Raw genomic sequence first — 27205 nt, 5'->3', positions numbered from 1 at the left:
CCAACCCTGTGGTCTTGTCTGTCTTCCTCCCTGATCCCCCTTTCTCCAGAGGGACAGAGGGTGTCCTAAAAGCCTGTAGCATTTGCTGCGTGGTGCATTCATTCATTTCTCCATTTGTTTATTCGTCAGCTTGTTCCTTTAGCAAACATTCACAGAGATGCTCTCCTTGCCTAGCAGTGTGCTCAGTGCTGGGGGGAATCCAGTGAAGCTGATGGTTATGTTTCCACCCTCGAGGAGCTTTGGCCACGTATACTAACAAACCCACTGGGGGGTGTGTGCTGATAGCAGGGTATGGGGGGACAGATAACAGGGCTTTGAACCTAGACCTGCAATATCATCAAGGAGGGCTCCTGGAAGAGGTGGCATTTAATCTGTCACAAGATAACAGGGCCCAGGAGGCAAGTGGGGTTTGCAGGGAGAGTGTTGCAGATGAATGATGGGCACCAAAGGACACCCAGTCACCCCCATCTTCTTCTGAGAAAGGGGAGTCCTCTTTCAAAACACTAACAGGTTGAAACCCGATGAGCCCCAGGATTCTTCATCCTCAAGTCAGATTTTCCTGACAGTGGTGGGAAATCCATTTCTGTCCCTGGAGTCCCTGCTTGTAGTGGCAACACCCATAACTGGGCCTGCAGATCCCATCAGCCCCCACATCTGTGAGCTCTGCCAACACTCAGCCCCAGCTCCCACTAATGCTCCTGCTGCTCACGTAGGGGAACCCATGGGTCAGGGTCCCCACTGCTCCTAGGAGCCTGGCCCAGCCAGCGGAAGTCATAGTTGGCTAGTCTGGCCAGCTTGAGGATTTACTGACAGCAGGAGGTAGAGATGCTGAACGGAGGCCCCCAAGGGTCAAAAAGGACTGAGGATCCAGCCCGGTCCTGCCAGGCTCCATCTGTTGGCCTCAGCCCAATGGTTACAGGCAGCAGAGAATCATATGGTACACCTGCCTGTTTCAGCAATGACTGCAAGTACTTATGGGATGATGTGCAATCTGAGCTTCTGTCTTCGACAGGTGCCCCTGTGAACCAAGCTCCCTGGGCTGGCTGCTATGAATATTTCAAAATCAGGTCCCCTTTGATCACTCTTGCATATAGGCATTTTACATTATAGTTAGTTTTGCATTCAACGGAACCTGAGGGCCTCTGTGAAGTGAAAATAAACCGTTTGACACCATCTCATAGTCCGGAGGTGTCCAGATGTAAATGGCTTTAATTAGGGGCGAAGGTTGTGGAGGTGGAGCCCTGGGCCTGCTCCCTGGCTGCTGCTGCCCTGGGGATGGAGGGGTCCAGTGGATGCTGTGGATGCCCTCACCCTGTCTTGTTCCTGGGCAGGGGGTGCCCTGGGGAGGCTGCATGGTGCCACCTCGGAGCAGGGAGTCGAGGCAGGTTAATAGGGGATTAAATATCTGACTTCCTGCCATGCCCAAGTCTGTTTAAAAAGGGAGAGAGAAAGCCAGCCAGAGAGAAGTGATCAATACTTCGTGACAACTGCCGGTATCTTTTTGAGTTTTGTGTTACCACTTTAAAGGTAGAACTTTCATTAAAAGCATATATGTATTTAGGGTCATTTTTTTTTTTTTTTTGGCTTTCCCTGATGGAGGTGGTCACAGTTCAGATAAATCAATTCCGGAGAACAAGGGGGACATTGTCTTGCCAAATCATCCCTTCCAGGAGAAATAGAAGCAGGGCCTGGGTTCTGGAGGGTGAGGGCTGGACTGTGGTTTAAAACCTGCTATCATTTCTGGTGATGCTCTGGTCAAGGTCCCTTCTCTAGCTTATGATCAGTCGTAAGTTAGAGGACCAGAGAACTCGGGACTCTTGATGGGGCTGAGTCCTCCGGGAGTTGTAGGCAGGGGACTGAGAAAAGCCCACCTCTCACAAAGCTCCAGCAGAGGAGGAGAGAAAAAGTCACCTCCTCTACTTGTGCATCAAGGGGCACCATAAGAAGTGTCCCATCAGTCCACAGAAACTTCCTGGGTGGGTCCAAGGAATGAACCAAATGCTCCATCCTGGGACAAATGCAGGAAGGCTTCCTGGAGTAGGTGAATTCAGTAAGGCATTGAGGGTGGATTGGAGCTGTCAGCTATCGAGAGGTGGATGGGCTTCCAGGAAATTTGGGGACTGGTCCTTTCTTCCACTTCTTCATTATTACAAAGTGGAAGACCAGTGACTAATTCCAAACTGATCACCCTCTTCTCTCTTTCTCATGTATCGCAAGAACTTGGGTCTTCAGATTTGGGGGTTTTGGTCCAAGAGTTTATTTTCACCCTTGATTTTTTTTCCCCATCTTCTTTGTCCCACATTAGATAGGAAACTGCCTCTTGTGGCTGTTTGTAGACTGAGGACATGCCTGGTTTTAAAACTTCCTCTTCTCAGTTTTCTGGAGACATGACTGTGCTAGCCCTGTAGCTGCCCTAGAGGAGGTCCTGTGGGGTGGACTGAATGGTCTGGGGTCTTCATAAGTCAACCTCTCACCATTTTTCTTACAGAAACTTGATAGAATTATGGAGGTGGCTCCTGACAGCAGTGTGAGGCTTGCCCTCATTGCTGATCTGACTGGTGCATCTGTAGAGTAGGGCTTGCTGCTTTTCTAGATCCACAGTGCCTGCCTGCCACCCACACCCTGCTCACAGCAGCCCCTGAAATGCCTTGTCTCTGAAAGGTACCCCATGTTTCCATTCTTGGCACTTGTGTTTGTGAGGCCTCTGTTCCTTGGCCTCTCTTGAACTTGCCCATAGCTACGGCTTCCTTCCTTTCATGCACTTTGCTAACGAAGGAACTGGCATCTGACAAGAATGAGCATGACGTGAACATCAAAGGCAGCTCTCAGTCAGACTTCCCAGCTGTGTGAACTCATAGGACACCTTATAATTTTCTAAGAAAATTAAGAGCCTTAGTTTCCCCATTTTTTTTTGTATCAGGGTAGCATAGTACCAACCATTAAAGGTTGTGCAAGGTTCAAGTGAGATCATCATGGTGATACACCTAGTTGTCTCATATTTCAATGCGAAAGGAGGATGACAGTGAGGATTTTGCTGGTGATGTAGATGGTAATGATGGTGATGTTGGAAAGGACAACGGTGAGGAGGATGAGATCACACTGGTGGTGCTGAGGGTGATGGGAGTGGTGGTGGTCATGATGAAAATGAATATGATGATAATGGTGCTGCTGTTGTTCTCGTCTATTATTGAATACTTACCCGATTTGATAGTGCGTGGTCCTAATAACCACTCAAGGTGGAGTTGTTCCAATTCCAGCACCTCTGCGCCTGGCTTTGGGTGGTATGAGCAGATAGTCACCCAGAACCCAGGTTGGAAGTCTTCTGTCCTCCAAGACGATGACCTAGAGAACCTTCTGTAGTCATTCTCTTGTGGCAATTATTTCCCATTACCTGTCTCCAGTTCTGGGCAACAATTTTTAACCCAGATTCCAAAAGCCATCATAGTAGGGAGAGATCTCTTTGCCCATGAGAATTTTGAAATGATCCAAGTCTCCAAGGAAAAAACGCTCTTTCCTCTTCTGAGTCCTCCACTCTTGTCCTACCAATTCAGAAGCTGCCTTGGGCTCCATGGCACCTTGTGCTAAACCAGCCCAGCCAAGTCCTGTCCCCCATTCAAGGCAGTGAAGGCCTTAACTTTGGCCCACAGTCCATCTGCAGAGGGTAATTTGGGAGTCTGACCCTACTCTCCAACTTGACTATCCTGGCTACACAGATGCTACCCTCCATAGACTGATTTGAATATCATATTTTCATTAATACATTCGGCAAAGATTTAACTATTTCTGGCCCTGTCTTATAGCATTGTCTACACATCAGTCAAAACGGAACAGGTCACCCGCGCTGCCCTCCTGTTTATCTATTAATCATCTGGCAAATAAACCACTCAGTATCCTGCCCACCTCAGTAATGTTTGTGATGTAATTTGTTTGGATGCCCAAATGTCACCAGCGTTGATTGTAAGAGATGAAAAAATGTACTTGCTCAGCATAGCAAGCTCTAGGCCAAAATGTAAGCATGAAATCTCTGGTTTATTTTTGTAATAATGTTTACAGCTGTTTAATGACCCTGAAAAGGTTCAGTAGTCTGGTGTTCTGTATTTCAGAACAGGAGTGTATTATGCTTATAACAACCTTAGTTAAACAGTTTGAGCTACAACAATTGGAAAAATAGTATTTAATAAGAAGCCATTGTATTGTAGGTGAAGTTGTCTTAATTATTGCTTATTCTCAGTGTAAGAAAGCAAGGGGGGTTGCAGGAAAGGGCCGAGGGTCACTTGAGCTGCCAGGAAGGGGATCTACCTACTACCAGAACTGCATGCATGAGACTATTTTGAGTAAAATCCACAGAGTGTTTGAACCCTCCCTCTTTGTGAACAGAGTCTCAGCCTTACACAACAGCTCAGAGATGTGGGATTCCTGCGAGGTGTCTGAGACAGCACTTTTACCACGCTGATAAAAAGGGGAATATTTAGTTGTGCTTGGCTAGACAACAATATTTGATTTTTAAAAAATCCAGTTGAAATGGTTATTTTGAAAGTCATTTTATTTCCCAACTATTCTTTTCCGTAGTATAAGGATAAAACTCTTTCATGCAACTTACTGGCAAGATCTATATTTTTTTGGACTATTCATGAGATTACTTTTTTTTTTCCCTGTGCTAGCAAAATGGAACTGTGTTTTTGTGTAAAATTTATTTAGACTCATAGCAGCTGGCATTTCTGGTGTCCTGATAGTTTTAAATTTCATTTTGAGTGAAAGATACAATTAGATTCTCTATTGGAAGAGTTAAGTGAAAACTTTTGTCATTGATATCACAGGAAATAGTCTCAGAGACAGAAATGCAAAAAATCAAAATAACCATTACCACCATCAAAGACAGCTGGATGGCTCACTGTACCTGCAATGATGGGAATGAGGAGACAATGTATTTTGATAATCTGTACACCCAATGGTAGGTTTCATGTGTGAAGAATACTGTCATCATAAATATGAAATTACTTAGTTCAAGGAAAAAAACAATAAAACAATGGAATCTAGAAATCTTCACCCTGGACCCCAACCTGTATTTAGAGGCGGAGCTGGGCATTTCTATACCTCACGGGGTGAGGGGTACCAAGTTGGCGAGACTCACATACAAGTCTGATTCTTCATCAATATTGATCATGGGGTTGAGAGCTAGAAGCACCCTGCCATAACCTTGCTAGGACAGGTCAGGACTGGGTCAGGATAGGTCAGGACGGGGAGGAATGTTGTGATGTTTCTGTGTTTACAGTGACCTTGAACTGCCTCGCCCCAGTGAGGTCATTTGGCTGCCTTTCCAGAGTTAGGTCAATTATGTATTCATTGGTTCCTTCTGCCAGTCAACCAGGGTTTATTGATCCTCTTCCTTATATGCTTAGGGCTGGGGCCAGGAGTTGAAGGCCAGGGGCCAGTCATTCTCATTGTTTCCTAGTTTGTTTACTTCCTTTTATTTGTGTTAAAGGTCTTCCTACCTAGGTGAGGTATTTACAGGCTACTCAGAGGGTTGGGCCTTATTCTTTGCCGTAGGGCCAGGATCATGGCCTGCCCTCTGCTGGCCCCAGACTTCTCAATGTGGGTACCCCAGCTCCAGGGTGGTTGGTGCTGAGTCCAGACTCAGTGTTGCTGAGTGAAGGATGGGCTGAGCTCCCTGGGAACAGTGGGGCATAGCACGTGTGTGTGGATGTGTGAGTCTGCCCTGCTCTTCAAGACATGCCTGTGGAGCATTGTGTGTGTGTGTGTGTGTGTGTGTGTGTGTGTGTGCGCGCGCGCGTGCGTGGAGGTCCCTCCAGGGACATGGATACACATTCAGTGAGGGAGCCGTTTGGTCTCCAAAGAAAGGCATTCTCCATGTGCTTGTCCCCAGAGGGCTGGGAAAAGGAGTAATAACACCTTCTATCAGAACTAGTGGCGCCCCTGTGGGCAGTCCCACCTCCTCCAGGCCCGCGTACTCCTACGGCAACAGTTGGATCTGATCCTTTAATGGTAGGATAAATGAACCCTGAGTTCCTCAAAGTATGCATTTGTCTAAGTTTCTGGAGTGCCACCAGTTGGGGAATCTATGCCCTTTTCTTAACATGGTCACACTTAATATGCACGCTTGTGTGTGGGTGCACACACACACACACACACACACACACACACACACACACACACACACACACACACACCCTTGTAGACATAGCTGCAAAGGTTTGTCCTTTCTCTAACTTTGGATTCAGCTTTGCAAGGGCCTTTCATTGCTTCCCCAGCATGGCCCACAGGCTCTTGAGGCCAGGCACATAAAGGTCCCTGGCAAATATTAACTGAATGGCAGAGGTAAGGAGTAAATAAATTCTGGACGGGCGAAGTGTGGAGAAATTGGGGCCGACCCAGGTTTTATGAGTCCCGGGCCGGGCCTGGGGCCAGCTCATCCTGCCTCGGCTGCTTTGGCCCAGGGACAGCACACCAATTACCCCACACTCTTTCCAAGAACTCACGCTTCCCTTTCTTGCTCTGAGTCAAACAGCAGGCGTTGGTTGTGTCGGGCTCATCACCACGTCCTCAGCTGCACCTGCTCATGGAAGCTCAGAAGATTCTGAGCAGACCATATAATGCAGCCCCGTGGCCCAGGGGGGCTCACTGCTCATTGACCACTGGGGCACAGCGCTGGGCCAAGCATCGTTGGCCCAGCAGACACGACCTCTGCATCTCCCAGGCTCATCTGAGGGCCTGGGGCCATAATCCTGGGGAGTTGGCTGGCTCCTCTGAAACGCTGGGGTCTCTCATGGGCTCCATGGTGGTCTGCTAAGTTCTGAAGGGGTAATATTCTCCTAGTGTCTAGCAGTAGAGCCATCAGAGGTGGCTGAAGCCTGGGATGATCAACCTGGTTACCTGCAGTGAGAGAAATGGTGGTGGATGTGGCTTTTCTTTGTTGGTTTCTGGACCTTTGGCTTCTGAGTGATAGCTAAGAGATCCTCTCAGCTCTGATACATCTGATTGTAGACCTTCTTATGAAAATGCTCATGTTGAATCACATGAGATTGAGGTGAGAACAAGTTTCCTTTGGGGCTTGACATCTTTTATGGGCTGTGCTTATAGGATCTGTTCAGTCATTCATCCATTCAATCAGGAAATATTGAAAGCTAAGATGAGCCAGTTCTGTTCCAAACTCCAAGGCTTCATCATTGACCAAGCAGACAAGACCTCTGCCCTCATGGAAAAGAAGCATGTCCTCAAAGGGGACATCACACTAGTGGTGAGTGCTATGAAGAAAGTTGTCAGGATAGAGAGGGGCTGGGGATGCCGACCTCCTACAGGATGGCTGCAAAGGATCTTTGCAAGAAGAGGATGTGTCAGCTCAGACCTACATCACGAAAGAAGCCAACTCTGTAAAGAGCTGGGAAGTGCATTCTAGAACATTCTTTTCCCCCTCCATTGAGGCATCGGCAATGACGTCTGAAGACCAGTTGTTCAAAGGGGTTTAAAAAGTGTTGGTGCTTAGGGGGGAAAAAAACCCCAAAACCAAAAATGTTTATTTTTGAACAGAATAAAGAATTCTGTACTCAAAACTCCCATGTTCATTAGTTGAACTTGAAAACTCTCAAGTTTGTTGGTTGACAAGCTGAGCTATTACTTGCACTGCATGATGGCAGTGAGGCAGGGCATAGTCTTCAACTTGATGCCCCTCATCAACCTGATTTGCAGTCTTGCTATATTACACCTTTAGCCTCCTCTCTCAGCTAAATTCACATCCGGTCATCAGCGGCAACCCGAAAAGAGCCTGGATTCTTGGATTCCTGTCTTTTGAGCTGGCCAACTGGGCAGCCTTGGGCCAGCCATGTTGGCTTTGGACTGTCCAAACTTCCACAGAGCTTATGGGTGGAGTTCTGAGCATACTTATGTGGCTCCAGGATCATGATCTACATGTGCTCAGAAGAGCCAGCAAGGCTGTGTGGAGTTTGAAGGACAAGAAAGGGTTCCAAATAGGGCCTGGAGGCTGCTAATGCTTGCTGGGAGCCCTCAGCACTTCTACACTCTGAACCTGCTCCTTCCTGCTGGACAGTGGGTGCTCTGAGTTCTGGGCCAGTCATGTCCATCATTGTGTCTTTAGGGACAGGGATTGGCACACACCGAGGAGAATTCATCAAGCTTGTTGAATGAATACAAGAATCTCTGTGCAAAATTAACTCCTTTCTGCCCAGTCTTCAAAATGTTTGTTTTCATTTGAGTGTAGACTGCCACCAGAAACAAAGAGGAAAGATGGCAAATTGGAAGCCATTATTTTATTTCAAGTGACGTGCACTTCTATACATGTGAACATGTGCAGTTTTCCATTCATCGTCCATAGATACTGGTTCAGTTAACCCTGCACCATGGTTGTAATCTCTCTCCCTTGTGGAACTTAAAAGCCATGTCTTTTCCCCCCTGTCTCTTGCAAGATGGTCTCAGCCTCTCTCCTTGCCAAGGAAGTTGAGTCTCTTGTTGGAGACCCTTCGTGTCATGCACAGTCTGTCTGGCAGGGGGCCCAGCAAGCAGCAGACCCTACTGGGGCTGAGTGTACTTCCTCCACAGTTGAACTCTGTCCCCACAGGTCCCCTGGGGAAGTTGCTTGGCCCCACATTTCTGGCTGGAGTTAAACAAAGCTCCTGGACCACCTGGATAGCCAATACAGCTAAACATTGGGATACAAAGAGGAGAGATGTGCAGAAACCATTCTGTGGCAGGAAATGTATTTGGGCTCCTTAGGTGGAGTCAGATCTGCAAATAGAAGGACCCTATTGACTGTCAATCTTGAGCTCCCCCGCATGCTCTGGGGTAGGGGAGGCTCTTCCCTGCGACTCACTGGAACAGGTTGACTTTTGCCATTCTGCACAGGCTGCAGAGGGGCAGAGCGGTCTATTAAAGACAATTATGCAGACTAGCTTTGAGTGTTAGTGTTTAACAAACAGTTTTGAGTTCTAATTTTCTGCAAAACACATAGTGCAGGTACAATTTGTACTCATTACTGTATATTGGGAAAGTTATTAAAAACACTCAAACTTGGTTGAGACTTCCTATGGCATCGTCCCTGGATTTTAATTGGTTTTTATCTAGCTCTATAAAAGATCTCTTTAAGCCCAATCAAAGTCCTGCCTCAGATATCTTGCCAGTTGAAGAACAGGGAGAACCCACTGTAAAGTGTAAGTCTTTACCTCTACCCAAATTTGAACAGTCTCAGCAATCTACTAAGATTCTACCAAGAGATAATTTATACTTCTTTTGATGGACACAGTTATCAAATGACAAAATAACAGTGTTTCGTAACATAAGGGTTAAATCTTAATCTCTGAGGTTTGCAAAGCCGCTACTCGCAGTCTCCTTAAAATTTAATATACCTCGTTAATGCTTCCTTGCAAACACTGAAGGATTTTTATGATTATAATCATGTGTTACAGCACCTAGTACTGTTTCTAAGCAGCATACTAATCAGCTTAATGAGATATTACTGCACTTTTTGTTGACTAAAGCAAAATCCCTTTTATTGTTCTAAAGCCTGTCCTTTACTTTATTTTTTCCCAAAACATTATCTTGTTTTATTATGTACCAGTAAATATCATGCCATTGGGTTTTTTTTTTTTTTTTGGCCAAATCATAAAACGATCTCTTTCATCTCAGACTGGTTAGCGTATTGAATATAGTGAATGGAAACAAAAGTTCATAGTGAGTCTGTTTGGTCTCACAGTGAAAGCCTTTCTGCTGTAAAAGCAAACTTTGAACTGAACCAACAGGTACAGGTGCTTCATGGGGTAAAAGGAGGAAAAGTTTAACACGTAGCCCCTTGATTTGTTATTAGGTGTTGAAAGTGGTAAAACATTAATAATTTAAATGTGAATGAATAATTGCCCTCTGTAAATAGAAAATACAAGGAAGACGTTCTATCGCCAAAACAAATTGGAGGCGCAATGCCATATTGCATAATTGGCATTTAATAATTCATTTTTTTATTATTGTTTTTGACTATAATTCCTTATCATTATTATGTGTAGGTAAGGCATGAAATGCAAATTTGCCACCAGCTGATGCCGGTGGGTCTTTTGCACCATGGTCTCTGGCACGGATCTGATCTTTGTCTTTATTTGTAGGGATGGAAGAAGCGAGTCTGTGCCTTGGAGTGTCCTCGGCGGCACCTGAAGCTGAGCCTCACCTGAGTGGCCCTGTCCTCAACGGCCAGTATGCCATGAGTCAGAAGTTGCACCAGATCACCTCCCAGCTCAGCCATGCCTTCCCAGAGCTGCATCCGCGGCCCAACCCCGAAGAGAAGACCCCTGCACCCTTAGATGAGAAGTCACATGTGCCCATGAGTGGCCAGCCCATGGGCAGTCAGATGGCGCTTCTGGCCAACCAGCTGGGTCGCGATGTTGACACCAGCCTCAACGGTCGGGTGGACCTGCAGCAGTTCCTCAATGGGCAGAACCTGGGCATCATGTCCCAGATGAGCGACATCGAGGACGATGCCCGCAAAAACCGGAAGTACCCATGCCCTCTCTGTGGCAAACGCTTCCGTTTCAACAGCATCCTCTCCCTGCACATGCGCACCCACACAGGAGAGAAGCCCTTCAAGTGCCCCTATTGTGACCACCGGGCGGCGCAGAAGGGGAACCTCAAGATTCACCTGCGGACCCACAAGCTGGGCAACCTGGGGAAGGGGCGCGGGCGGGTGCGCGAGGAGAACCGCCTGCTGCACGAGCTGGAGGAGAGGGCCATCTTGCGGGACAAGCAGATGAAGAGCAGCCTGTTGCAGCCCCGGGCGGACCTGAAGCCCCTGCAGCACGCACAGCAGGCCCCGCTGGCGGCCTGCAACCTGGCGCTGCCTGCCAACCACAGCGTGCCCGATGTGGCCAACCCTGTACCCTCACCCAAGCCCACCAGCGTCCAGGAGGACGCGGTGGCCCCTGCGGCTGGCTTCCGCTGCACCTTCTGCAAGGGCAAATTCAAGAAGCGGGAGGAACTCGACCGCCACATCCGCATCCTGCACAAGCCCTACAAGTGCACGCTGTGCGACTTCGCGGCCTCCCAGGAGGAGGAGCTGATCAGCCACGTGGAGAAGGCCCACATCACCGCCGAGTCCGCTCAGGGTCAGGGCCCCAACGCGGGCGGGGAGCAATCGGCCAACGAGTTCCGGTGCGAGGTGTGCGGCCAGGTGTTCAGCCAGGCTTGGTTCCTCAAGGGCCACATGCGGAAGCACAAAGACTCCTTCGAGCACTGCTGTCAGATCTGTGGCCGGCGCTTCAAAGAGCCGTGGTTCCTCAAGAACCACATGAAGGTCCACCTCAACAAGCTGTCGGTGAAAAACAAGTCCCCCAGTGAGCCCGAGGTGCCTGTGAGCATGGGCAGCATGTCCCAGGAGGCCCATGCCAACCTGTACTCCCGGTACCTCTCCTGCCTGCAGAGTGGCTTCATGGCCCCGGACAAAGCCAGCCTGAGCGAACCCAGCCAGCTCTATGGCAAAGGGGAGCTGCCCATGAAGGAGAAGGAGGTGCTAGGGAAGCTGCTGTCACCCATCTCCAGCATGGCCCACGGTGTCCCCGAGGGGGACAAGCACTCCCTCCTGGGATGCCTCAACCTCGTGCCACCACTCAAATCCAGCTGCATCGAGCGGTTGCAGGCGGCTGCCAAAGCTGCAGAGATGGACCCGGTGAACAGCTACCAGGCTTGGCAGCTCATGGCCAGGGGCATGGCCATGGAACATGGCTTCTTATCTAAAGAGCATCAGCTACAGCGCAACCACGAAGACACTTTGGCAAACGCTGGAGTTATGTTTGATAAGGAGAAGCGGGAGTACGTGTTAGTGGGAGCAGATGGCTCTAAGCAGAAAATGCCTGCTGATTTGGTTCACAGCACTAAAGTGGGCAATCAGAGAGACCTGCCAAATAAGCTCGACCCTTTAGAAGGCAGTCGGGAGTTTTTGTCACATGGGCTGAACCAGACGCTCGAATATAACCTGCAGGGTCCCGGAAACATGAAGGAGAAGCCCACCGAGTGCCCTGACTGCGGCCGGGTGTTCCGCACCTACCACCAGGTGGTCGTGCACTCCCGTGTCCACAAGCGGGACCGCAAGGGTGACGAGGACGGGCTACACGCGGGTCTGGACGAGCGGCGTGGCTCAGGCAGTGACCAGGAGTCCCAGTCCGTGAGCCGCTCCACCACACCTGGCTCCTCCAACGTCACTGAGGAGAGCGGGGTCGGAGGCGGCCTCTCCCAGACCGGAAGTGCCCAGGAGGACAGTCCACACCCCTCCTCGCCGTCCTCCTCAGGTAGGTTGGCTGGGAAGGATGGGGACAAGCAGCTTGCAGAAGGGTCCTGCCCAGGGTTGCCTGGTTCTGCACCTGGGCCTTTAGTCACTTTGGAGGTCACTGTGTCTGGATGTTGTTACGGTGGGCAGGTGGGATGCTGGGCAGTGCCACCCTTTCCTTCAGGCTGCCCTGTCTCAGGGCAAGGGCTGTCATTCCAACTCTTTGGCCTTCCCCTGAACACTGGCTACCAGGAAAGACAGCTGTCCTCCTCCCACGTGGGTGGAGATGCCAGGTGGCATGCTTTTTAATGGGGCATAGCTTGCCCTTCCCCTGCAATTGCTCAGCCCCATTTACACTCTGACCCTATCCAGTATCACCTCCTCTCCAGAAGCCAGGAGCTGGTGTTCTGCTGCATCTCTGGATGCGAATGTGGAAGGTGGAACCCTTGCCATCTCCCCCACCCAACACACTTAGTATATTCCCAGAAATCCCTCATTTGGGAATTCTCTCCCAGTCTCCACCTCCACAGCAAATGTATCTCTTGTCTCCTTCCAAAATTCCAACCTGCCTCACCTGTTCAGTCTATCTGACCCAGAGAGTGGTGGAGCCACTTCCTTCCAATGGTTTAGCCAAACACAGAGATTTGAAACCCAGATGCTTGCCTGTCTGTCTTAAATTGTACTTTGTTACATGGGTGATACAGCTTTGGGGTCTAAAATAGCAAAGCAGAAAAATCTGTCATCAAAATGTCTGTGAAACGCTGAAGCTTCCTGGCCCTGTTTGGGAAAAAAAAAAAAAAGAAAGAAAGGAAAAAATAATAAAAAAAAAACTAGCCTAAGACGGCTAAATTAAAATCACTACCTAACAGCAGGTAAGAGGTTGCCTTCATCCATATTTCCAAAGTCCCTTACTAATGGATAGTAAATTGAAAGTTATATCTCTGGCCCTTTATAAAGAAAGCACCTCGCTAATACTGTAATCATTCTGCAGCCTAACAACAGAGGAAATCATGCCATAACAAATACCCTGTTACTAATGGCAACATTGATTTCTGCAATCAGCCATTAAGTCTAGAAAATGAAAGACAGTTTGAGGCACCTCGAGGCACTGCATTGCCCACTGTTAAAGATGTGGCAGCACACTGTTGAGGGTCATTTTTTAAAAGTTTGGTCTTCTCTTCTTTTTTTCCTCCCCCCACCCCCCGCCCCTTCTCAGTCTCGATAAATATCTCGGTCTCAGAGGCAATCCACTGCTACAGTTATTAAGTAGGTGCCAGTTTGGTTTTGTTGTTATTGTCATGCTTCAGCCTACCTTTCTCCTAGGACAAAATTAGTATTAAAAAAAAGTGTGAGTGTGGAGGCTTTTTACCAACCAGTAAAGAATTGTTAAGACACATAAATCTGGGCTGCACATTCCAGAGATTCCGATAGCACTTAATGCTGCTGCTTAAATACCCATGAAACACACTGTCTACTCCTGGAGTCCTAGACTTGCTCGCGATTTATGGCTGGTGAGACACTGTGGAAGAGTCTAACCAGGAACGTGAGCACCACGGAAGGAAGGATGAGGTCATACTACAGGGAACAACTACCATGCGGAACATACTCAGAGGCAGGGGAAGGCTTTCAAGTTGCCCTGGCTGACAGCAGGAACTCTGTAAAGATGGCCACACCGGGGCTGTCTGCCAGGAAGGACTCCTTCCAACCTCCTAGGAAGGGGTCTTCTCTTCTGGGGACCATAGTCTCAATTGTTCTTGAATGAGGGACCTTTCAGGGGCAGGAAGCAAAGAACCAAAAGGCTCCCCTAAGTTTTGGGAGTGACGTGGAGTTCACATTGACAGATTTCCATCCCTCTCCCAGACCTTCTAAAACGAGAGGGTCTCATCAGCAGAATATTCCGACACCAAATGTTCGGCTTCATTAATGACGTGTTTACCGTGTTTTTCTCACCTTCTGGCCAAGTGATAGCCTCGTGCTATTCCTATCTCTGTTGCTTTCCTGTCTCTAAATACTCTGTTGAGAAAAAAAAAAAAAAAAAAAGCAAAAACCTATTTTGCTTAAAAGAACCAACCATGCTTATTGACTCAAAAGAGAATTATACTTGGGTTGCAGTTATCTTCTCACTTTTATTTCCCTCATTGAAGGATTTTACAATTGTGAATACTGATTCTTTCATTTCTGGTTGACTTCTTTGTTTTCTTCATATTCAAATTAGACCCTTTCATAATTTTCCGACTAAGTAAGAAATTGATGGCATACCAATATGCAGCCTAAATCAGCTGTGTGTCTGGGGCTTTCAGGTTTTCCTGGGATTTAGGACTCTCAACCAAATCTGGTTAGTTTCCCCTCTTATTTCTAACAAGTGTTACTTGTATAAAGTATGCTTAAAATAAGCATTTAAATAAAAAATCTTGACACAATAGGTATTTTATTATTACCTGTTAGAAACCTGCAAGGTGAAGGGGAGCAAAAAAAAAAAAAAATTTAAGCCCTTAAGTAAAGAAAGAAGTTCTTATTAAGGCTTCTATTAAGAAATAACTGCAAAACACGGTTTTACAAATTTCTCAGACTGCATAACAATGTCGCAAAACTTAATTTGCATCACTTGATTCTTTTTTTTGTTGAAAACTGGGTCAGTAGGGCCTGAGAAACTATTTTTTCAGATCTTAACCAATGAATTCTTCTTTATAAATCGCTGCTCTTAACATGATAGTAGTTCTGAATTCATCATAAAAAACCTTTTTACCAGAGCCTCTTAGAACAGATCTCTAGAAGAAGGCTTACAATGAGTGGCAGAGGCGTCCTTTGTTATCTGATGTAATTCTTTGCAAAGGAGGATTGGGAACGGAGTGGCTGTTTAAAAATGTCTTGCTCAGACCGAGACGAAGAAGGGGTCAAGTTTGCAATCAAACAGTTATTGCCGAGATGGGCGACTGTCACTGGCTAGGCTAATGTGGGATGCAGCTGTTTGTTATGTGAGCAAAAGAATGTTTGAATCAGTGAACATGTGAAAATGATTCCAGTGAACCAGAAAATGTGTTTGTTCTTTGGCTCTCCAAACTGCTGAGAACCAAGCTCAAGATCAACTGCGAAAACTAGGACCTTTGACAAATTGAGAGGTCATATTTTCTAACAGAAAATGGACAGAACCAGTCACACTTCCCCCTCTTTTCCCTTTGTTTTATTTTGTTGTTGTTGTTGTTGTTGTTTATTTGACTCACCAATAATCTCACACCATCCTAGATGTCACTGCTCGCCTCCGTGTTCAAGGCAAGGGGAAACTATTTGGAAAGCAGCAGCTTATAAATTGTACTCTTTTATGACATTTAGAGAGTGGGGCTGCAGTTTTGATGCTTCCTTGTTTCTGGCTTGCGTGCAAACGCTCTGATGGCATTAATCTTTGCATCTTTCCCTGAAACCTCCTCTAAGACCTGGGCTCCGATCCTAGCTTGACTCTGAGTCCGAAAACGACCCAAGTTCGGTTTCCCCAGATTTTGCTTTGGAAATCACGCTTAGAATAATTAAAACTTAATGTTCTAAGAAACGATACTGTTCATTATATCCAACAGGGCAGTTACCTTCCGAGTTCCCCATAATTTTGGAGTGGGGATAATTGAAGTGTTGATGGTGGGAAGGGGGTAATTGAATGCATTGACCCTCTGTTCATTAAATAAAGTCGGCTAAGTTGCATGATCAATGAAAAGCAAAGATGAAAATATTGTTAACCCCTGCTTCTTGTGCTGTAATATTCTGAGATGGTCAAGGATTATTTGATCAGCTGGGATAAAGATCCTTGTGGGGTCTCCCTTTGTTGCTGGAGCAGCATTCCTGAAATGCTGGGTCTCCATCCAGTGTAGGCCCATTGACCACAGCATCAAAGGCCTTTATCCGGGACTCCCTTGCATTTACATCGGGTGTATAGTGATATGATAGATTTTCTTTCTTTTCCACCTCTTTTTCTCTTGTGGCTCCCCCTCCCTGCCCCCCATTCATGATCACCACTGCCTGCTCCACATGAACAAATCCAGGCATCCAAAAGAAGGAAAAAAAAAAAAAAAGAGGAGAGAAAAAGAAAAATTTAAGTCTGAGGATTAAGATCTTCATTTTTTTTTTTTTGCTTGTGCATTCCAATTGTTCTTAAAATATTTGGCAATGTCAATTAGTAACTGAGCAGAGTTAGCTGATGAACACAATTTTCCAGTAGACTGAGCACCCTATTGTTGCCGAGCGAACAGCAGATTTCTGAGGTCATTATCATTCGCTGGTTGCTTGGCCCAGCTGCTTCCTGCTGCAAAAGCCAAACTTTATACTGGAGCTCGGGGATGGCTGCAGCAACAGGGGGCTGGGAGGGGGAGAGGGGAGCTGGCTGCAGAGCCGAAGACAGTCATTATCAGCAGAGGAAACAGAAAGTAAAAGTTTCCAGGCAATTCCAGGAAAACTGCCGGATATCAGGATCCTTCTTCCTGTTCCTTTCCAGGAGCTTCTCACCTCTAGGCGGGGAATTAGAAGGACCAGGGAACACCCCCCGGGCATGGTGGCGACTAATCCCTTTGCAGAGCAGAACTTTGGAAAGCAATAATCCCATTTGTAAATTTACTAATTTTTTTTAAACCCCAATATAAAGCGTGTGCATGATTCCTTCATAGCTAGATGCTTTCATTTTTGTCCAAAATAAATAAATAAAACTAAAGAAAGCAAGTCGTTTAAAAAAAATATTAGCAACTTAAAATTAGTAAACTTGGGGATGACAAACAGGGAGCATTATTTTTTCTTCCACAGGGAGCTTCTGAGCACATAATAGTCTGAAATTCCTTGCAAAATCAAATTCAATGTCGGAGGCTGACTCTTCCCGTCCTGTCTTTTTTTTCCTGCACGCCCCCCTCCCCACCCCAGCTTGGTCTCCCTCCCCACCTCCTAATTTGGGAGCTGGTTCAGTGAGATGAAAAGCTGCACTTTTTTTAAAGCTCAGCTGTTAAAGCCGAGCGCCATATGCAGCCCTTCCGTCCCCGCCGTGGGAGCGTGTGCAGCGGCCACAGTGTTTGTGGAGATTTACGGAGGCTCGGCTTGTGTGTGCCGAAGCTGTGCCCAGGCAGACGCTGGCCAAGGCCCTTCCTCCAGGCTGAGGGCCGACGTGGCTGCTCTTCTGGACAGACACTGCTGGCGAGGCTCCTGGGGAATGTCACAGGGGGCCAAGGTCAGAGGCCCCAGCGACCTCACCCCTGGGCTCCTCACCCTGCCACTGGGTGCTGGGGTGGTCCTTTCCCTGGGGCAACCTGCTGATGCTGGGATGAAAGTGGCTCTCAGATCTTGGTTGGTTTGGGGGCAGTCCCTTCCCTGGGGACTGGATACTTTCCAGCAGCTTCTTTTATAAACTTCCCATTCACTCTGAACTTTGATTGTCTTGTGTTTAGGAACAATTATTTGGGAACACTCAGTGACATTGTGGGGCTTTTGCTGTCTCTCTTACCCCTTTGCATGTGGCTATAAACCCCACTCCTTTGGGACTTGGTGCCGCACTCAGGTCACTTAGCCTCTCAGAAAGAGAGAAACTGTATCAGCTCCAAAAATCTTTGGATTAGGCGTGTGACACAAGAGAACATGTGACATAAAATCCCGTAAGCAAAGTCCCCTCTATGGTTTCTGTGGATTTGGGGTGAGAGGGGATAGATTCCAAATCTGGGGTCACTCAAGCCCTTCTGGTGTTCACCAGATGGGCTCAGTTTACCCATCTGCGGGGTGGGCACCATGAGACGCCAGTCTCCTCCTCCTCTCCTCAGGTGCTCCGAGGGCTGCTGAGTTCCTGCCCACAGAGCTCTGAGGAGTCCCAAGTGCTTGCTCCATGATGCTTGGTGCCCTCTGTGTGCCAACATGAGGAGCAGAAGCATTCATTAAAATCTAAATGTAATGGCCATGAGGAAAACACAGATCAACTAAGGAAAGGTTATAAGGAAGCAAGGAAGGGAGTAGACAGTCTTCCAAACCGAGCAGGAAGCCTTAGCCATGTGATTCCTATTAGTTTGGATGGGAGTTTCCGGCTCAGGTCCTGGCCACCGCGCCTCGGGTGTGTTGAGACTGGAATTAGCAGTTTGCTTTGCCAACAGCCGCCGTGTGTCCCCTGCTTGATGGTTCATCCACAAGCAGGTATCATGGGCCTGCAGAGGCTGCCTTTCACCCACTCACCCACTGTGCTTCCAAGTTACTAGGAAATCCCACCCACGGTGCTGTCTGCACTGCCAGGGGCCACTGCTGCAGAGCTGGGGGCAGCTTCTGTTTGCAGGGTGACTTGGGGTCCTCCCACCCTCCTACCTGGATCCCTTCTTCACCAGGCTGCGGGTCCCTCGAGTCCCTTCTTTGGTCCGAAGCTTTGTGCCTTGCTCATAAGAAGTCCGCTCCTGGCTCCTGGGAAGGGGGGGTGAGTCAGGCTGCCTGCTTTACATCTCAGCTGGTTTCCTCGAAGGTTCTGGAAGGTGCCCTGATCATGAGAGGGGAGGGCGCAGAGTCAGACTTCAGTAAGTCCTGTGTTTTGCTGCCCCTGGAGACGCCACAGGATTCTAGAGGCACGGCTGGCAGGGTCCTTGGTGATCTAGAGGTGGAGAGAAGAGGGAATCCATTGGGAAAGAACTGGGTAAAGAGCAGTTGGGGGCATTTTGAGCCTGTGAAGTTAGAGGAGTGACAGTCAATTCCTTTGACTGTGGAGCTGTGTCGGAGCACTGATGGTAGGGGTGGAGAAACACCTGCAGAGATCGGGAGACTGGGTTTGTGCAGATTCCCCAGATGCGTGATGACTGGGCTGGACCTTTGCCATCCGCCGCCTTGGGGCCTGCACGCCGCTCTCCTGGGCTCCTCACCTCCCTCCGCCTCTCTCTCCTCTTTTGGCATCTGCCTGGAATCTGCACCCTAGCCCCTGATCTGGCACGCCAAGGAGCGTGGAGGGGGCTCTTCGTGGCCTCAGAGTGCAGGGAGGAAAGAGGCCCTCCAGGAGGTGCGGGGTGGGTGGGGGGTAGGCTAGCAGGTGGCAGTGTATGTGGGAGGGGGGGTGTTCTCTGATCTCCCCGGGATGTTGCTGCAGCTGAGAGGAGCCCTGGGTCCCCCTCGCCTTTTCCTGGCAGGACGGGACGATGGCAACATTTACTTAAGCTGTGGAGTTTGGCACTGCCGCAGCCAGGCGCCATCTGGAAAGCTCTTCTCCGAAAGCCGTGGACCCTCCCCAAAGGAACTTAGAGGAGCAGGCCTTGGGCAGAGCTGTGGGACTTCTTCCTGGGGCAGATCCTTAGCACTGAGGCACCTGAGCAGGGAATGGAGTCCTCTGGAAGCCACATGGCTAAAATGTGGGCTTTCTCTGTCCGGCCTCTTCGGTTCATTCTAGAGCCAGGCCCGGCTTAGGTTCTCTTTGTGAGAAGAGCACTTGCTTTCCCAGGGCTGTGTCTCCATCTATTTATTTATTTTTGGCACCACATTTTACTTCTTATCTTCCCCTAAGTCCTTGTGCAGTGTGGGCATGACAGTGTGGGGCTGGCCCCCACTGTTCTGGTCACTTGTAGGTACCACCTTGTAAGAGCAGAGCCAGTGAGCGCAACGTCAGGACCAAAGGCTTTACCTCTGACTGTGCTGGGGAGACAGATCTGGAACCCGATGGCTTGGCTGGGGACAAACAGGGCCAAGCTAAGCACAGAGATTTGCCAGCAGCCTTTCCCTGATCCTCAGCTTCAAAACGACTGTAGAGTCCCCCAAACAGTGCATGTCTGGACACCAGCTCCAGCTGCCTGATGGGTGGCCATGGCTGAACGGGAGCCGTGTTAAAACAAGGTGACAGTCTAGGTGGCACTCGGGGGCCTTCTGGTTTTTGAGTATCCCATCACCAGCACCAAAAGAAAAATTGCCCAGGGCTTAGCTTCTTGTGGGACTCATCTCCTTGTTGCTGTGAACCTTGGAGGTCTTGTGTGACATGTGGCATGTGCCTGAGAGAAGTGAGAAACACAGCACATACTGACTCCTTGGCTGCGCTGCCCACCACACACGTGGGAGACCAGTCCTCCCCTTAAGGGTGCCCAGCCAGGATGCTGGCATGGACGGGAGAGAGAGGAAGGGGGTCGTGGGTGAGCTTGGCTTTGAGAACTCATCCCTTGCTTCTAAAGGACAGGGGCGATTTTTGGCTTTCCTTGTGAGGCAGTACACCTCTGGGCATTTGTTACATTTGGTGCCTTGGGTATAGGGCCATCCACAGGGGAGTCTGTTCTTTCCTTTGCAGAGGCACCTCATGGGGCTGGAATTTTGACTGACACCACGGTGGGTGGTTTCTTTGGTTGGACCTCAGTTCCAACACCATTTGATGCCCAAGAAGACAGGTCCCTACTCTGCACTCTCTTCTCTCCATTAAAGTAATGTCCGGACACGCTTAACTCAGTGGTTGTCATCCATGGTTTTTGGATACCCTCAGTGGTCTTCAATCAGTAAGAGAGGCATTTTGGAACATTTCCAAGCACTTCTGTTGACTTCAACATAAAAGGTGTGCATTGGTGGTTTTCTCGAAGAAGAGCAAGAGACATACCTGCTTCTGTCTATTGCTAAATAAGTATTTTTTAAAAATTTTTGTTGTTAAAATGAGTGTTTTTGGTTTTAATTTTAGTTTTAAGAGCTTATCCTGAAAATTGAAGTGATCATCCGGCAAAGATGCTTTAGGACCTCGTTCTCCCAGTTGTGGGAGGAGCCTTGGCAAAGTTAGTGTCCATTTCCAACCAGGTCTGCCTCCCCAGAAATGTCCTTGCTGGTGACCCTCCAAACCTTTCTTCTCTTTCTCCTCCAGGTTTGCTGATTCTGTTTAATGATCTTCTCTTTTTCTTAATATAAGATAATTCTTGTTCACACCGGATATTTAGAAGATATCGATAAATAAAAATAAAGACAATTTCTAAATAAATATGCCTACTATCATTCAGAAGGTATGGTGAACATTTTAGTCCACACTTTCCAGTCCTTTGAAAGAAGGATTTGGCAAAAAAAAAAAAAAAAAAAAAGATCATCCTGTAGATACTTCTGTATAAATACCGGTGAAAATATATGTCATGCTTTTTTGTCATTGAAAATCTGAAACAAGGGTCAGCAGAAATTTCCTTTAAAGAGCCAGAGAGTCAATATTTCAGGCCTTGCAAACCATGTGGTCTTTGGAGTAAACTCTCTATTCTGCAGTAAAGGAGAGGGTGTGAGGGTGGTCTGATAAAACTTTATTTACAAAAAACAGGCAAAAGGCTTGATTTGTCCCAGGAGTGGTGGTCGGCACACTGCAGTCCTGAAGTGATCGCTTTTTGTTTTTTACAGCCTCACACAAGTAATAAGCTCTTTGAAAAAATATCAGAACTAGGGAGGAGTAAAGAAAAGAAATCTACATCTATTTATGATTTAAGTATCCCATCATGGGACACGGGCTCCTTTCTGATCTTTTACGCAGAGAAGCAACACAGTAAACACCTTTGCAGTGTTGTGACTGGATGGCCCTGATCCCTGGCAGGACTTCCTTAGGTGAAAGTACCTCTCACTGCAGCCTCTGGTCACAGGCAGACCGCCCTGAGGCTGCAGAGGTGTCTCATCCAGGGGTCACCGTAGCTGCAGGCACTTTCTTCCTATGTTATAGTTGACACCATGAGAAAATTCCTCCTCTGTCTGACTGCCTGAAGCTGGGTCATTCCCTGCCCCCAGGTTACCTGTGACTCATTTGTTCATTGTAAGTACGCTCATTTATTTGCTCAATCATTAACTCATGTACTTGTTCTCTGAAATCAGAGCCTGATTCGGTAGGTTCTGAATGCTGAGCAGTAGGTCTTGGGCCTGCAAAGGTGGGCTGAGGCACATCTCAGAGACCAGGGCCTCAGAGCCTGGTGGGTAATTCATAGAGTGAGAGGGACACATGGACACATGGCAGGGTTTATTACCCCAGAGGGTGTTGGAGACCCTTGGTGTGCAAAGAGGGTAAGGAGCCTTATCAAGCCTTATCAGTCACCTACATTAACTCTTTCAGCAAAGAGGAGTGATTCTTTCCATCTGCAACATCCAGCCAATCTTGGTGACTTCCCGGAGGAGGCAGACTGCCTCTGATTGGCTGTTGTCCCCACTACCTGGCAGTGAACTGCTGTCTAAATCAGTGTTTCTTGATCCAAAGGAGGCCCTGGGAGAAGAATTCAGCTTTTGAGGGAGACCCCCAGGCTAGGAAGGCAGGGCAGGGTCAGAGCAGAATGGGAGGGGGTACCTATCCTAGAGAAATGGGGTCTCCTTGGCCCAGGCTGCCCACCGAGCCATGCTGGAGAGGAGTCTCCTGGAGCCAGAGCAGCCAGGGAGAGGAAGGGCTGTGTTCTCACCAGGGAGCCAGGGCAGGCTGCAGGCTCCCCCTCCTGACCTCACTCAGGTTGTCGCCACAGTCACTGAGTCATGGCCTGGGGACAGCAGGAATCAGTGTCTCCGGTGGGGTAAGACTCTCACAGGGACCCTGCAAATAGAGCACCCTGAGAATTTGAAGATCTCACGTGGGAAGGAAGGTTCTGGTCTTGTCCACCTGACCCACACCAACCTTACCTGACTTGGGAACTGTCCGCACTGGCCCCACAGCAGGGCAGGGGAGTCACGTGGCAGCCCGTGCCTCATCTATTGGGGCAGCTCAGCGGAGATGGCTCCGTAGACGTCACTGCTCTTCGTAGTGGGTGGTGGGACAGGATCTGCCTGCAGGGCACCGGGTCCTCCTGTTGAGGACACAGCTGGGGCAGGACACGCCCACTTCAGTCAGCTGCTTGGCTCCCAGGTGGGTCCTCCAGTGTTAGCTGTCCTGCTGGGCTAGCTGGGCCGCTCTCTTCCCTGCTCTGGGGCTCCACTTTCTCACCCACACTATTGGGATTGGGGTGGGAGTGCGAAGGCTTGGAGACCCCTCTCTGCCTTCACACTTTCCTGTCTCGGGTCTTGCCCCTCCTCGTCTCTCCCTTCCCAAATGTTTCCTTGGCCCAAGGAATTCAAAGGGCCTCATCTGCTTATCCTGATCAGGGATCCAGGGCTCCTGCGGGCTGAGGATTTAATAGATTTCTGACTGATTTACATGTCTGAGCCCTGTCAAGGCATCTCAGAGGGACTGGCAGGCCTGGTGGGTGGGGGGGTGCGAGGAGACCCTCTTCTGCCTTCTTTCCCATTAGGTACCTCCCACCTCTTTCTCCTAAAAGTGGTGGAGGCAGAATCCTGTAGTGGCAGGGCCCTGCTCCACCCAGCATGGCTGAGGGTTTGCTCTTTCGGTGGAGGCCTGACCTTGCATGGTGCCTGAGAGGCGGAGACTGAGGTGCTGTGGCTGAGGTCTCTGTGCTGCTCCTCACCAGTTGTGTGGCCCAGCAAGGGCTCTTTAGTCTCTGTGCCTTGGCTTCTCTATCGACAAAATGAGAACTTTTTTTTTTTTTTTTTAGCACTAGTGTGTCTCTATAATAAAGTGCTCAGCAAAGACCCTTCCCAATAGATGGAATCTGGTTTTGTAGTATTCTTTCCACGCTGTACAATACAAAAACAACTGGGTAAAATGGAAAACTTGACCGGTTGATTGACGGCTGGGAGTTACACAGCACCAAGGACTGGCCTCCCTGACTTGGTCTCATTGATCTGGTGGATATGTGAATTCCTAGTAAAATGGTGGGGGCACTTGTTCTTATCACACTCTCTTCACTGGAGGAGGATGGGGGTCATCACAAAGCAGTAAGTGACATTGCCCTGGGTAGGTAGCTGTCTTCCATCATGTTGGCTCAATACAAGGTGGCTCCATCCCTGCCCACTTTCTCCATATTCTATATTGCCACAAGTGAGTCTTGATTCAATCTGACTTGAACTACAAATGGTATTCCATAAAGATTCAATGGTTCATGTAACTAAAATATCTGGAGATTGGTCTGATTCTAATAATGTAGATAAAGCAGCTAAGAGTATCCTCAATGATTCCCTCTCTCTCCTCATCATAGCAAAAATGCTGCCACAGCTCCTACCTCATATCACCAAGCAGAGGACCACTCTTTGCTGGAGGTCTAGTAACTTCTTGCACCTATTATGTGTTCCTTTATTATTATGCTCATTTGTGCACCAGTCACCATTGCCAGGGGGATGGGTTACACCACTTCCCCATGTTAAGCAAGGCTAACATTTGGAGGGGTGGGGAAGGGAGAATGTGATCTCCTCCAGCCCAGTAGCTGGAAATGGGAGAGAGAAACTTTACCACTGAAATTCAGATAGAGGAGATGTGGAGTGTAAGCCACAAAGTATGTCCAAGATGTCATGGCCCCAAGGTTCTGCCAGTTGAAGAAGCATTTATCTTCCTGTTGAGAGAATCTGGGGAGATGCAACCCCCATTCCTGAGCAGGAGATAAGTGATTCTGTAGCCAGCAAGGAGACCCTGCTCCCCCCTTTCCTCCAGTGGTAGACAAGACTGTGTTACATGGGAGGGTGTTTTTGTTGTTGTTTTGTTTTTGTTGTTTGTTTGTTTAATTTCTCTAGGTGTCTCTTTCTGTTTCTTCTCTCCATTTTTGGTAACGCTGGGTGTTACCTTAGCATGGAAATGATAATATATACCACCAAATAAGCCAACCCAACATGTCCTTCCATGTGGTCACTGTGTGCCCACCAGGGCCTCCTAGTCATATTTGCAGAGGGAGGGATCTGGTCCAAGAGCAAGATGAGGCAGGACTCTCTACTTCTGTGGAGTAGATGGTCTCACTTTGGGGAATGGCCAACCCATAAAGGAGACCTGCAAACCCTCGGAGCAACATTGCCACTGATGTGGTTGTGGAGCAGCGGCAGAGCCTTGGAGGTCTTCCTGAGCAGAGGGGAGCAGGCTGTTTTACTTCCACCTCGTCCACCTCCACTGCCTCCTTCTCAGGTAGAAGCACAGCGCCTGGTCCAGGACCTGTGTTTGTCTTAGCTCCGAAAGGACACTGTGGCGATGAGTCTATAGGTTCATGATGAGTGGTGCGCATCCCAGGGGCCAGGTATCCGTGAGCCCTGGATTTGGGCTGAGCACAGATGCTGTTCTACCCAGCCCTGGACTCTACTCTCCTGGTTGTCTACAGGTATTTCACAGCAGGTGCCCTGGGGAATATGCCCTCCCGGATCTTACAGTCTGGAAAGGAGACAGAGGTGTCACAAGATGAGTAAACCAAGGTATAGGAGGTTGGATTGAATCAGAAAGCGAGGTAGTGGTCGAGCTGGGATTTGAACCGTCATCCCTCTGACTGCTCATATTTTAATTCCACTGTTGGTTCATGCTGAGCATGAGATAAATCCAGCAGAAGGGAGGACCTGGCTACCCTACCCTTCAGGCTGGCAAATCTGGGCTTCTGTTGGGGCAGGCTGTGGAGAGGTCAGAGGATTACTGCTTCCCTCCTGTGTGGCTCCGTGGGGGGCCCTCCTCACCTCAGTGGGGGACTGACAGGACCCACCTGAACTCTATTTGGACTTGGAGAGAGCCCCCCAAGCTGTGGTTGCAGGTGTCTCCCCAGACCCTGCTCAGGGTCCCCTGCACTGCAGGTCACAAACTTGTCCCTCGTGGCCCAAGACAGAAGAGGAAGAGGGACACAACCCTCCATGGCCCCAGGAGCACAGGTTTAGGCTTTCTGCCCCTGAGAACTTGGCCGAGCCTCAGTTTCCCAGTCTCTTCCCACGCTGCGATCACCCCTGCTGTCCTGTGCAGCTCTGTGTGGGTGGCGGGAAGGAGAGGGGGACCGCGCAGGCAGAGAGACGCTGCTGACATGGCTGGTGCCATCTCCATCTCCACCCAGCAGCCTGCTCTCCCCAGCCCCACCCCTTTCCAGAAGAGGAGCCCCCGCTGGTAGATGAGCAGGAAGAAATGGAGGAGGGCCCCCATCCGTCCCTCCCTGGTCAGCACCGCCCTCTGAGGTGTAAATTAGGAGGGCAGGCTTGTCATCTGGGAAGGCTTCCAGAGGAGGGGCGGCCGTGCTTTGTTGTTGTGTCTCCTGGCACCGCAGGCTCGCTGGCCACATGAAGCAGACTGCTCCAGGCTGTCCCTGTGCCCCTGGCCTTCTGAAGGTCCCCTTCGGGGGCTGAGTCTGCTGTCGAGGGTGGGGTGGGCGGGTTGGCAGGTTCATTCCTAGCGGTGGCGTGTGTGCGCCTGCGCATGGGGAATGCTTGTGTATGTGTGTGTTGGGATATGGATATCCTGGTGCGAGCGTGTTTGTGTCTTAGGGTGGTGTCATTGTATGCATTTCTATAAGTTGGTTTGATATTTAGGGTGTAGATTGCTGAAGGTGCATGGGTCCCTGTGTGTATGCATATGGGTGGGTGGGTGGTAGGTGTTGGGGTGTGCATCTTGGGCTGGGCATGTCTTGGTCTGGGAGTGGATGTACACGTATTGGATGTGGACGTTGGTATGTGCACATGTGGGGTGGTTGGGACGTGAATGCCAGTGTGCATCTGTGGCTGTTGGGTGTGCATTAAGTTGCAGCATTGGGAATGCTGAAATGCTGGTGTAGCTGTGGGGCTTGGGAGACCCCGTGATGACACGTGGGTTTTGTGAAGGATGTGTGTGTTGAGATACAGGTAGTGGTGAGTAGTTGTGTGTGTTGGTAATGGGTGTTGGAGTGCATGTGGTGTGGTTGTGTGTGGGGGCATGCATTGATGTGTCTTTGTGCATTTAGTAAGCAAGCGTGTATGTGTGTGTGTTGGAATATGTGTGTCTATATGGGTGTGACTGTGTTGCCGTGGGTCTGGGTGTGCATTGTATGGATAAGAGTGTGTATGTTGGGGAGTGTGATGGCTTATTATTGGAGTGGGCTTGGCCTCCCTGGTTCAGTGAGCTTCAGCCTTCCCCAGAACCTCTGAGCATTGTTAACGGGATCCTCTCTCCCCGGAACCAGCTGAGCCCTGATCAGGCACAGGTCTGGTTCCTGGGCTACGAGTTTGCAAATGAGAAAG

The 27205-nt window shown here is 49.0% G+C and overlaps 1 protein-coding gene across 17 annotated transcripts in view; it reads left to right on the top strand.

The window, feature by feature from the left end:
• Positions 1 to 27205, top strand: part of Znf536 (zinc finger protein 536) — a 431882-nt gene that overhangs the window by 180845 nt on the left and 223832 nt on the right. For all 17 annotated transcript variants that reach the window (XM_078032225.1, XM_078032215.1, XM_078032220.1 and 14 more), the window contains one exon: positions 10122 to 12293. In XM_078032225.1, coding sequence (XP_077888351.1) covers positions 10124 to 12293 — 2170 coding nt within the window. In that variant the 5' untranslated portion in view covers positions 10122 to 10123. The remainder of the gene's footprint in view (positions 1 to 10121; positions 12294 to 27205) is intronic.

This window comes from Ictidomys tridecemlineatus, chromosome 15 (genome assembly GCF_052094955.1).
Source record: "Ictidomys tridecemlineatus isolate mIctTri1 chromosome 15, mIctTri1.hap1, whole genome shotgun sequence".
Taxonomy (NCBI): Eukaryota; Metazoa; Chordata; class Mammalia; order Rodentia; family Sciuridae; genus Ictidomys; species Ictidomys tridecemlineatus.
The sequence above is the reverse complement of the archived record's forward strand: the minus strand, read 5'-3'. Positions and strand labels throughout refer to the sequence as shown.